The following is a 12775-nucleotide window of genomic DNA, read 5'->3' as shown; positions in this document are numbered from 1 at the left end:
GCTGCGGTCACGGCTGATCAGTGGGGTTGACGGCGCAGGAGAAAGGGATGCCACGGAAACACTTGGTGGGGCTGGTAGGGTTTTTTGTTTTTTGTTTTTTTTTTTGAAAGGGAAATTGGGAGTTTTGAATGAAAGCGATAGGGCATGTTGCCCTTTTTTATCCCCCGTGTTTTTGTTTTTTTTTTTTTTAAATATTGCTACAGCAAAATTTTTTATTGAGAAGAATTTTGCTGCAGCAAAATTCTTTTTGATTTTATAACTGATAGAAATGGAAACTCTTTTGTTATATGCACCATATCTAATAATTTTCTTTAGTAGATCCTAAGAAGAATTATGTACACAATGGGGAAATGCAAGTTAGCTTTGAGATAAATCCAATTAAATAAGAGTATGTGTTAGGGATATTAATTTTAATTATAATTTTTTATACTAATTTTATTGTGTTTTTTATTTATAGATGTAATTATTTATTATTAATTAACGTGATAATTTTTTAAACATATATTAAAACAATAAATATGACTCACATGTCACATAAATTCATTAAAAAATTAAGATTAAACTTAGATGTCTATATTCATTAAATAATATATTGGCCATTTTATTTTATTTTTCAAAATTTAAGATATGGATAAATATTATGATATTGATAGGGTTGTTCCATCTTCTTTCAAGAATAATAATGTCCCTTCTGTATTAATATGTAAAACTAGTACATGTTTGCATTAAAATTGAGGAAACATATCAATTGAGAGAGTGCGAACAGAAAGTAAACCATTGAAAAAGTAACTGGCATATTTCGAAAACTTTACCTAACGAGGTAATTCAGAGTTCAGACTCCATAAAATCTTAAAAACGTAAAGTCAATAAAATTTTGTACTTTTATCATGTTTGCTCGAAATATTAGGGTTGTTCTTTTACATTTTTGAGTTAGGGTGACTTGAGTGATGATCTTAAGTTGAGTTTAAGTTATAACTTGACTTGAAGTTGTCACTTGAGTTTGTGTTTAGATGTGTACATTTGAGTTATGATTTGAATTGAAAATCTTTTTGAGTTTGTGTTTAGGTAGGTCAAAACTTAAATTTATATTTAGATAGTATTTTAATAAAAACTCAATGGTGATGAGAAATTTTAATAGTGTATATGGGTGGGATTTTATTTTTCTTTTCGTTGTGAATGCATAGAAAAAAAATCATCTCAATCAGAATTAAAACGAAAAAGTTATGACATTTTTAAGAATAGAAAAAATACAGCTCATTAACTTGAGTTCGAGTTTATGAACTCAAGTTGAAGGAGAAATTTGAACTCGAGTTTAGCCCCAAATTCGAGTTTAAACTCAAATTTTACAAAAGAACACGAACTGAAATAAAGTTGTAATTCGAATTTAAACTTTTTCTGAGTTTTGTTGTAAAAGAACAACCCCTAAATTATTCAGAGTTCATACTTCATAAAATCTTAAAAACGTAAAGTCAATAAAATTTTGTACTTTTATCATGTTTGCTCGAAATATTCCAACAAACAAGATATTATTCTCAAAAGGAGGAGGAAAAAAAAAAAAACTACAATTGTAAGTACATTTTAATAGGAACCATAAGCATAACAACGAATTACAAACCATAGAGGCAACATTTTTTTTTTTTTTTTTGGCGTGATTGAAGACCTCAGTCTAACAGTTTCATATCTTAAAATTGAGTGAAACTTTGTAGAGGTTTTATCTATAACAAGGACAAAACTTGAAAAATGTTGTCCAATCATTGAAGATACACATAATAATGGATATACGACCCTTAATACAAATTTCTATTACCGTGTTGACATAATGGTAAAGATGTATTTAAAGTCTCATTAATTTTACCGATTCAAGTTTTCAGTTTTAGGTTTTTACAGTAAAAAATTCTCAGAAAATGTCACATCTAACTTTTTTTGTTACAGTGAAAAACTCTAAAAAAATATCACATCTCAACTCAAATTAAAAATTCAAATCTGCGATGCGAAGTGAACAAGGCCTTAGAACCTTTAAGATTCAAAACGATTAGAGCCCGTTTGGTAAAGGGATTCGTTCCCTGATTCGAATCATGATTCGTTATTCGCAATAATATTTTCTCTCATAAAAAATACACATAAATCGAAAATGGTTATAATCCATGAACCAAACGAGCTCTTAGTCTTATCATTCCACTCATAGTCTCAATAAACTTTTTTAATAATTAAATTAAAGGCGTATACTACGGCTTCGTTCACTTCGCGGATTCGAGTTTTCAATTCGAGTTGAGATGTGACATTTTATGAGAGCTTTTTACTGTAGTAGAAAAAGTTAAATGTGACATTTTATGAGAACTTTTTACTGTAGCAGAAAAAGTTAGATGTGACATTTTATGAGAATTTTTTACTGTAAAAATCTAAAATTAAAAACTCAAATCTATGAAATAAACGAGACATACGAAATCATGGGTCCCTTTTATATTCATAAAAGAATATGTTTAATAAAATTCTCTCACCAAAAAAAAAAAAAAACAATAAATTTGACACGTAACTAAGATTCAACCTGCAAGACATGGTCCGAAAAAAAAAAGGACCTGAAATTCAAATCCGTACAAAAATATTAGACTATTAGCGTCAAACATGATAAAAGTAAAGAGTAGAATCCAACCCGCGTAACAGTCTTCAATAATTAACACACGCTTTGCTTCTTCTGCTCTTTCTCTCTCTCTCTCTCTCTCTATATAGTCCCTACATTCATCTTTCTTCTTCCCAAAAATCTCCGAGTCTTCTTTTGCCCACCAAAAAGCCTTTCTCAAGCATTTCTTCAGTCATCTGGTGGGGGAATTTAGACCAACTGACCACGGCCATGTCTACGATGATGACCAACCATTTTCCAACGACAAATGGTGCCGTTTCGAGCCAACGACGTCGTTTTTCAATACGCGCTGCCCACCAAGAAGCCGCCGTCATCAGCCACTGCCCACAAACAAAAAAACCGCCATTAACGAACACGGCGACTCGCTTGGCCGAATCGCTCTCCAATCTCCTTCACCTCCACATCGAAACTCCTTCGAAACAAAATCTTCACGACTATTTCTCGACTTCTAACTCCAATTTTTACGATGTCGAAGAGAAACATTCGACTCCGACGACTTCTCCGAAGGAAGTGATCGCCGAAAAATGGCGGGAAATCCACGGATCCAACGGCTGGGAGAATCTTCTCGACCCGCTTCATCCTTGGCTAAGGCGAGAGATCGTCAAGTACGGTGAATTCGCGCAAGCGACTTACGACGCTTTTGATTTCGATTCGTTTTCGGAGTACTGTGGGAGTTGCAGGTACAATGCGCACAAACTGTTCGAAAAAATGGGTCTGGGAAAAAACGGCTATAATGTCAGCAAGTACATTTACGCCATGTCACATATAGATTTTCCCAACTGGCTGGAGAGATCCCATTTGGTGGATTCCTGGAGCAAACACTCCAATTGGATGGGATACGTAGCAGTGAGCGGCGACGAGGAAACGCGGAGAATCGGGCGGAGAGACATTGTCGTGGCGTGGCGGGGAACTGTGGCTCCGTCAGAGTGGTACGAGGATCTTCAAAGGGAGTTGGAGCCAATTGGGAATCACGACGCCAAAGTTGAACATGGGTTCTTGAGCATTTACACGTCGAAAAGCGAGATTACGAGATATAACAAGTCGAGTGCCTCGGAACAAGTCATGAAGGAAGTAAAGAGGCTTGTGGAGATGTATAGGGCAAAGGGTGAAGAAGTTAGCCTCACAATCACGGGCCATAGCCTCGGTGGGGCGCTCGCTTTGCTCAACGCTTATGAGGCTGCGCATGCGATTCCCGGGCTGCCCATCAGCGTTATCTCCTTTGGCGCCCCAAGAGTTGGGAACACCGCCTTCAGAGACAAGCTTCACCAAATGGGTGTGAGGACATTGAGAGTTGTTGTCAAGCAAGACATGGTCCCGCGAATGCCGGGGCTAGTTTTAAACGAGAGCTTGCAGAAGTTCGATGAGATCACGGGAACATTGGAATGGATTTACACCCATGTTGGGGCTGAGCTGAAACTTGACGTCCGGTCGTCATCTTATTTGAAGCGCGGATTCAATTTGATTGGGTTTCATAGCTTGGAGACTTACCTGCATCTTGTGGATGGTTTTTTAAGCACAAGGGCCACATTTAGGAACAATGCAAGGAGGGATGTTGCTTTAGTGAACAAGGCATGTGATATGTTGGTGGATGAGCTTAGAATTCCACAGTGTTGGTACCAATTAGCCCATAAGGGGTTGGTTTGTAATGCTCATGGGAGATGGGTTAAACCCAAGAGAGAGATTGAGGACATTCCTTCACCTGTTAGAGAGGCACAACAAGCCCATTCCCTTGCTGTGTCTTTGCAATCAGATAACAATGTATTTCAACCTGTACTTAGTGCTTGAAACATACACAAATATATAATTTGAGAAAAGAACTTAAATCCGTTGATAATTCGCTCTCCAATCCTTTACACATTTATTTGCCGGATTAACTTTACGCATCATGAAACAAAAAACAAAAAAAAACAGTTAAATGATGTATCATCAAATAACCAAATACTAATTCGCGGTAAAAAAAAACTGAGAAGAAAACAACAATTTCAATTTTACAGAATTTGCAAAATTTTGATATATACATGTGTGTGTGTGTGTGTGTGTGTGTGTGTGTGTTTGTATGTGATTTGAAAACAGAATGTGTGTGTGTTTGTGTGTGATTTGAAAACAGAAGAAAACTTTTCCATCTGATTGCACAAAGACGTGGTCAATTTTCTACAATGATCTAGTTCGTTTATAACATTTGTAGTTCTAAACGAACACGTATTTAAATTGAGGTTCAAACTTCACAAAATCTCACATCAAATTTAAACTCAAAAGGTTCAATATAAACTCCCTGCTAAAAGAAACTTAAATGCTAAAATGGTCACTTTATTAATTGCAATCCGGCATTTTTTGCAATAGTTTTGCCCTCTGTGGCAAAAGTCGATCCACGGCGTGTTTCACTGGCAGGCTGCATAATTATCCCTGTAGCTATCAGTACTTACAAAATGTGTGTGCCTGTGTTTCTCCTACTCATTTTCCTTGCGGTCTTTTTGCTTTCTTATTTTCTCTTTACATGTGACTGTGATACATTGCCTACCATTAATGAATTTACGCAGTTTCTAATTTTCATTGTAGTATAGATCAATCACTAGATTTCCATCAGTCATCTGATTTGCTTCGTCATTAATTGCAGAAACAGGGCACCACTGCTACAGCTTCCATTAACGTGTCCAACCTTATAACAAAAGTGACAATGCAATACAAAACGAAAATGAAGTTGTACATGAACATTTGCCCAAAAGTCAAGAGACGAACTGCCACTAAATCTTGAGAATTTATGAGAGACTTGGATTCAAAAATCTTTTATTTTTTTAGAATCTTGGGTTATGAAATGTCATATCAAGGATTTAAATACTTTTTACCTTTTGTAAAATAAACACGGGTTTAAACTTGAATTTAAGTTCAAACTCTTTGAACCTTCAAACTAAACGTCACTGTTTGCCAAAAACTCTATGCATAAAATGACTCCACGCAAGCGCACGCAATCGAACAAGTAATATAGTAATGAGTAAAGTATCGTCTCCACAGGGACTGAGTTAATGAGGAATTCTATTACAAAAACTAGTTTTATCAATATGATTGAGAATAGTTTGAATGCCAAATTGATATTAATTAAGTGAAAAGAATGTATAAGACCAAAGACTGTAATTTAAATGCAGACAAGAGGTAAAAGTCAACAAGATCTGAGCTTAGAGCTGTGATTTAATGATGGATGAAGGCTAGGATTACTGATTTCCCCTCGGTTGCAACTCTGACCACGATTTGCTATACGATTGCTGTAGCAAAGTTCATCTAGTCAACCTAAAATTCTACATAATCATCTTCCGACAGATTTATGCTTGTAATTCCTTAAACCAAACCAACATATTCCTATGTGTTTTAGTTTACAGACCTGACGTTAACATCAATTTTAATGGGTTGTGCAAGATAATAGTATATTCCTATACTATCTCTTACATTATCCAAGCTAGATCTAACTCAACCAACCTTTCCAGAATTAGCTTAAGTTTGTGTTTTCTTACTAAATGATGGCCTGTCAGTTAATAGAAAGTAAACAATAAATATGCTTGAATAAACCAGATGAAAATTACATTATCAATCAAAATAGCAAATAGATCTTCATTGCAACTTTGGTTCCATCAATAATCCTAGCTAAGGAATTTAGCTCATGTTTAGTTCAACAAAATCAGAATTAATAACAAATAACAGATCCATAAGGTCTCGGAAAGTAAATACAAAGAGAAAGAGAAAACAGCTAAACTAGAATCTGAGGTCAAAAACCCCTGTGTATCCGTGTTGTACTCTTCTTTTCTCCAGCTCCAACGTCCAAAATCTCCTGTACTCTCTTCTATCTCCGTTTCCAGCTCATCCAGGAATTCTGTGTGCCTCCCTGATTTTTCTCCTCTTCTCTCCCTCTCGCGTACTATACTCTTCTTTTCCTTTATATACTAGGGCATGTTGAGGTGCCCTAGTGACAAGTGTATGCATGAGAGTCATGATTGATGGTCCCCCCTCCTGGTGCTCTTACAGCTGTCCCGTCAGTGCTTGGACCACTACCAGCGCTAAAAGACAAACTGCGCCAGCTTGCTAATTTTTGGCTGCTCCTGCTTTTGCTGCGACTTTGCTGCAGCAATGCTATGGCATTAGGGGCATTTCAACATTTGTGTTTTCCACCGTGCTTTTCTCACCAAAAGCCTACGTCAGCACCTCCTGTGGACATCATGCACTAAGTTCCCAGGGTCAATGCAATGAGTTGAATTGAGGAATAACTTCAAAATATAGCAAGATTTCCCATAAATAACAACTTTCTGCCACACGGAAAAAGATTAATAAATGCTATTCAAAATACTAACACAAAGGCATTTTACCCGGAGAATATAAACAAATATTAAGCCTAAAAGTATGCTAAATAACTATATTTCTGTGAGTTATCACTTTGTATGGTTACCTTTGAACACACAAATATATATGAAATATGGCATTTTACATATCTTTTTATTCCAAGCATATGTATTGCTGACAAATCAATAAAAGACAGTTTTTAGGGCCTATAAGAAATATGTATAATGCGGATGACTAGTACATCAGTAATATCACTATGTAATTAGTTTGTATAGTTTGTTAATTATAATAATTTTTCCTAATCTTCTTTGATCTACGGTTTGAGATCCCACTTAAGTATATCGCTTAGTGATTACTTTTCTTGTATGAATTGGCAGAGGGTCGTTGTTATAAAGGTCGCCATTTTCACCAAATGGTGGGTGGTGTACGTACGTGGACGACAATTAGCAATTGGGACATGTTTTTTTGTTGGATTGTGTATACAGCACTGGAATAACGTGATTCTCAAGTAATTTGTGCTTATTGAACATTTGGAATGTATTGGACGTACCTGACCCACCAATATTTGACATGTTTTCTTGTGTTGGTCAAGTTGGTCTGTCTTAGCCAAATTAACATTCTTTTAGGCCCGGAAAAAGACACCGACCAGTATTTATGTCACCACCAATTAAAGGCTTTGACAAACCCATTGAGTTCAGTTTACACACTTATGTTTGGTCGGAGGATTCAAACCATGATTTGAATCATGGTTCATAGTTCGCTACAGTATTTTTTCTCATAAAAAATACACGTAAATTAAAAATAATGCTAATCACATGATTATAATCTATGAACCAAACGTCTCCACTCTCTAATGCGTTACAAAACATTGCGGTTAAAATCTTTCAAAAGAAAAATATTGCGGGTAAAAATGGTAGATCCTTTTTTTTTTTAGGGGATGATATATTCCAAAGGTGTACCAATTTAGACTAGCACAATTATTAAAATCTCGACTTCGATAAACAACCGACTTTCATCAATTAACTCAAATGAAATGAAATAAGAATTGTTCCTAAAACAAATTAATGCTTCAAAAATTAGTGGAGATTTTTTTATTTTTCACCTTCAAAAATTAGTTTACATTTTTTTTTTTGTCACCAAAGCACATAATTCCTTTAGGTTAGTGAGAGAGATATAGCAAATTGCTACTATTAGAAAAACGCCGTCATGTGGCAGTGTGATACATATTTTAATTTTAGTAATACACCGCACCTTATTTTTGCTAAAATAATACTAAGCCCCTTAAAATAAAAAATAAAAAATAAAAATAAAAAATAAAAAAAAACCTGGAGAGAGAGCAACCGTCATAAGGGAAAAGTAGCACATTCAATGTATTAGGCCCCATATTTTGCCAAGGTATATCACGAGAAATTTGATTTAATTTAACACAAATATAATTTTCATGTGAATTACAGAATCAAAATTACATGAGAAGAAATAAAAGGAAATGAACAGTAAAACTTGCCTAGGGCTGTCCAGTACTATTACTAGGCAACTAATCACTTTAATCAACATCATATATCTTAACACATCATGATCAATAACTAAACACTTTTCAGCTAGTTTCTAGCTCCCACAAAAAAAAAAAAAAAAGCTATAGCTTTTCTTAGCATCCAAAAACATGGGAGAAAAAGATATCCATCCAGCTAGCTACTTGAACCAGAATTATACGTTAAAAGACGAATAACGAATGATTATATAACCTATCTATACCAAACCTTATTTCATTTAACAATTCTATTTGGTATAGTCAAATTAACGATAACATATATATATATATATATGGGCCAAATATGACAGCAAAAACCCCTCAAGTTCTTGCACGAAGAAGAGGAGATTGAGGCATAGGTGAATGAGGAGACAACATATGAGCTGCCGACATAAAACCTCCCTCTTGTTCATGTCTCCTTGAATTGAAGCTAAGCCTCAAATTGCCATTATTCCGCCAATTGCGCTTCGCCTTTGCCACCGGCGGCACTGCCGCTTGCTTCGCTTCTTTCCCGACGAAAGACCTAATCCTCTCAAGTGCCACGTTTACGGTCTCCTCCTCCATGTTGGCAAAGCAAACCCTGAACCACCCAGGCTCGGAACATTGGAAAGAAGACCCTGGGGACACGTTGAGCTTGACCTCATTGATGATCACCAGCCACAGCGCCATTTCGCCTTCGAATGTCTGCTCTTTTAGGAGTCTTTGGAGATTCATCCAGAAGAACAATCCGGCATTGCTCTTGAGGCAAGTGATCCCCACTTCTTCAAGCCCTTTGGTAAAGTTCTCATACCTCTTCTTCAGTCTCTTCGAGCTTTCCGACAAAAAGTTCGAAACAAAGACGTCGTCGTCGAGCATGGAGGCGAGAAGACGCTGAGTCTGCGAGGAAACTAATCCAAAGCTCGACATCTTTCGGCCGCAGCTAACGACGGCGTCATTATAAGAGTAGACTATTCCGACACGAAAACCGGGAAGTCCCATGTCTTTGGACAAGCTGTAGACGATGTGGATGAGATCTTTGTTGCAGTTTTCGACTTCTTCGACGACTTCGGTAACGCCGACGTAGCTCGGATAGTCGAACACCGTGGCAGCGTAGATCTCGTCGCATACCAAGTGAATGTTCTTGTCGTTGACAAAGTTGACTAGGGTTTTCAAGGTTTGTCTGTCTAGGGTTGTGCCGAGAGGGTTTGATGGGTTTGTTATGAGGAGGCCTTTAACGTTAATGTTGTCGTTTTGGGCTTTCTCGTATGCTGCTTCTAAGGCTTGTTTGGTTACTTGGAAATTGTTGGAACTGTCGCAGTGAACGGGCACTATTTGTGCTCCTGTTCTCCATCCAAGGTCTCTGACAAATCTGCATGCAATTCAAATTAGGTTTGTATACGTGTGAGTATAATCTTCATAGTTAGGGGAAGTGATCAAGTGGAAAACAAATTTTGGTAAATAAAAGTTTGTGTACAAAGCAAACATGGCGTGCGTGCGTGTATAGTATTCTATTTAGTGGGACCATATGGAGACGTACTTACGAGGCATAATGAGACCAGCTGCAGAATATTTTTATTGATTTGACAAATTTTGTAATGATTTTGACTCTTATATATTATACATTACAGGGTTATAGGTAAATGATGGAGAAATGGGGTTTGGGAATTGTCCAAACACATGTTGAATCCAGTAGATGGGAGACAACTAAGCTTTGTTCCTTTTTGTAAGCAAAATTCTTTTTATATATCGAACTTTGGTACGTGTGTTATTAATTAATTAATTCGAAGTGACATTTTCTAAGGGAAGATTTACGAGCTAAGAAAATATTGGTGGGCCATGAGACAGAAAGAGGACAGAGTTGAACAAACTGGATTAATTAAGACTTTAGGCATATGTACGCCTTGGAATATTGATAAAGAAATGTGTTTTGGAAATTGTCCAAACATATATAAAGTTCCAGCAAATGGGAACGTCACACGTGTGCAATGGTTACAACTTGAAATTTCAGGCGTTTACCAAAGAATGGTGATCGGGGGCCCTTTAGAGTTGCGTTTGGTCAACAGCCGAAAGTCTATCAGACTCGCGAGTTCAAATATGAATTCTATATGACAAACTTAATGAGATAAATGCTTTTGACGTTGGACTAATCTATTGACAATATATTTACTAAAATATAAAATGTAAATATATGTAATAAGATATAAAAATCCCATAAATATCACTCAATAACTTCAGGTGATTTTTAGGTATCGCGAGTTTTCTGATCACCAAACAACACCAAATAATTATAAACGGATAAAAAATCATATTGATCGTATGAAAAGTATCTACGTACGCTGGATAATAAGGTGTAGGAACAAGAAAAGCGTCGCCAGGGTCAGCCAAGCAGAACATGACGATCTCGTTTGCTCCGGTGGCTCCTCCGCCCATCACTATGCGGTCCGGATCGAATGTGACCCGACCACCTCTCACCTTTGACATGAACTTCGCAATCGCCTGAATTGAATAAAACCAATTATTATTTACATGATTTATACGCCAGAATTTCCCATTTTAAGCAAATCTAAAAATGCCTATTAAAAAATTTACGTTTCTTGTGTATGTATGTGTTATATGTATACCTTTCTAAACTCTGGAAAACCATGATAATCCTGAAAGATTGCCACGTCCTTGAAATCTTTCACTCCTTCAGCTGTGCAGATAGAGGCTATGGGATTCTTCCTAATCCAGTCTTCAATCAAGTCGAAGCAAAGCTAAAAGCAAAAAACGCAAAATATTCAGTAAGTAGAATCACTTAGGTGAAGTACAATATTTGAAATACCCTCTTCCAACGTGTTCGGAACTGAGAAAAGAAGAAAAAAGAAAACAACTGAAAGAAAGTACTATTACAAGTAATATATTACCTGGTTTTCTGCGAGCCCCATTTGGATCACACCACTGGGATTTTTAGTAAGGTGAAATGGGTCTCGGTCGTAGGCCTTCCAGCCATCGAAATAAGGCGTGTTCTCGCCATGTCCGTCGTTGGTTGCAATCTTGGACAAAAGTTGGCGATTCTCACTAGCTAATGATCTCATTCTTATTCTTTTTTCTTTTTTTTTTTTTGGCGGGCTTTGTCAAAAAAGTGAGTTTCGGAATTTTGTTGTTGTTGAATTTTAAATGCGAGTGTGAGATAAATGTGTGGGAGAATATGCGGATATATATAGGCAGTGTAGATGATGAGACATGAGAGAATTTTTCAGATTACCTAGCTGCCAATAAAGGAAGCAAAAAAGAAGAGAGGAAAAGTCGATTTCAAAGTTTCAAACACACACCAAAGAAATTGAACATGAAATGATAAGAATAATAAATATTCACATTTTTGGAGTAATATTTTGGTCAGTCAGCGTAAGAGATTGCGTGTCATTGATGAAATCAAAGGCATAAGCACGCGTGTGGAACCGAAAAAGTGTGTGTGGGTGACTGGTTGTAATTAATATGGTCTTGTTAATCCAATTTTCGTCTGTGGAAATATTTCTTGTTTATTTTGATTGTGAACTTTTTCTGCAGGGGTTAGGTATTTTATTTGTTGTTGTAATAAGAAAAATGAAAAAGAATAAAAAAGGGTCAAACTTTTTAGTACAAGAACGAAGTTTCCCACACATTTTCAAGATTTGAAACGTTACAGGAATGATCGGCGAGAAATATTCAGGTTTTGATGTGTGGTCCCCACTTGAAGTTCTTTTAATTTTAATTTTTAAAATGTATTTTTATTTCTCTTTGGTTTTAATACTTTTCGAGAGGGACGTGGGGACCATACATAATATATATCCATCTATGTATATAAATATTTATATTTATATATATATAAGCTTATATATCTTGGTCTCGGCAAACCAATCCACATTGTCAAAAGTTGCAGATATATCAGTTTGATTATTCTTTGCTAACATTATTATTTTCGACTTCCCAAACTTTATTTTCTTATTGTCACTTCATGTTATAACTATTATTTTCTCGGAGGGGTAAAAAAAAACATGCATGTGCTTTGGTACAAATTAAGCATGCAGCAATATTTGACATTTTATTCTTGGCATAAAATGAGAACTGTGAAATAAGAGTGCAAATTAGACTACCACCGACGAAACCCGCAGAAACCGCCACTCGGCAAAATGGGGTTTGTACCTTAAACGTCCACGTTTTGTATGATGCGTCCATATTTTAAAATTTTAAAACAACAAGGAAAACGTGAAAGTGTTTGCTAACATTACTTTACTACACCACTCTGATCATACTACTAATTTGATATAAAAGGGGCTTAATTATATGGT

General features: G+C 36.1%; 2 protein-coding genes across 2 annotated transcripts; one reads left to right on the top strand and one right to left on the bottom strand.

The window, feature by feature from the left end:
* Positions 1 to 2740: 2740 nt before the first annotated feature.
* Positions 2741 to 4472, top strand: LOC112090840 (phospholipase A1-Igamma1, chloroplastic-like). The gene has a single exon (XM_024163098.1). It carries the CDS (start codon positions 2849 to 2851, stop codon positions 4421 to 4423), a length of 1575 nt encoding a protein of 524 aa, XP_024018866.1. The 5' UTR covers positions 2741 to 2848; the 3' UTR covers positions 4424 to 4472.
* Positions 4473 to 8578: 4106 nt separating this feature from the next.
* On the bottom strand, positions 8579 to 11767 carry LOC21396109 (1-aminocyclopropane-1-carboxylate synthase 1). The gene is made up of 4 exons (XM_010094276.2): positions 11372 to 11767; positions 11090 to 11221; positions 10804 to 10964; positions 8579 to 9837 (listed from the first exon to the last, which is right to left on the bottom strand). Exons 1-4 carry the CDS (start codon positions 11540 to 11542, stop codon positions 8811 to 8813), a joined length of 1491 nt encoding a protein of 496 aa, XP_010092578.1. The 5' UTR covers positions 11543 to 11767; the 3' UTR covers positions 8579 to 8810.
* Positions 11768 to 12775: the final 1008 nt, after the last annotated feature.

Source organism: Morus notabilis, unplaced genomic scaffold (assembly GCF_000414095.1).
Source record: "Morus notabilis unplaced genomic scaffold, ASM41409v2 Scaffold298, whole genome shotgun sequence".
Lineage (NCBI taxonomy): Eukaryota > Viridiplantae > Streptophyta > Magnoliopsida > Rosales > Moraceae > Morus > Morus notabilis.
Note: the sequence above shows the minus strand (reverse complement) of the source record. Positions and strands in the feature narration are given on the sequence as shown.

Coding starts and splice junctions, on each gene's coding strand:
- LOC21396109 (XM_010094276.2), bottom strand. CDS start 11,542: ATGAGATCATTAGCTAGTGAGAATCGCCAACTTTTGTCCAAGATTGCA. Junction 11,222..11,371: donor TGGGGCTCGCAGAAAACCAG/GTAATATATTAC, acceptor TTTTGCTTTTAG/CTTTGCTTCGACTTGATTGA. Junction 10,965..11,089: donor GTTTTCCAGAGTTTAGAAAG/GTATACATATAA, acceptor TATTCAATTCAG/GCGATTGCGAAGTTCATGTC.
- LOC112090840 (XM_024163098.1), top strand. CDS start 2,849: ATGTCTACGATGATGACCAACCATTTTCCAACGACAAATGGTGCCGTT.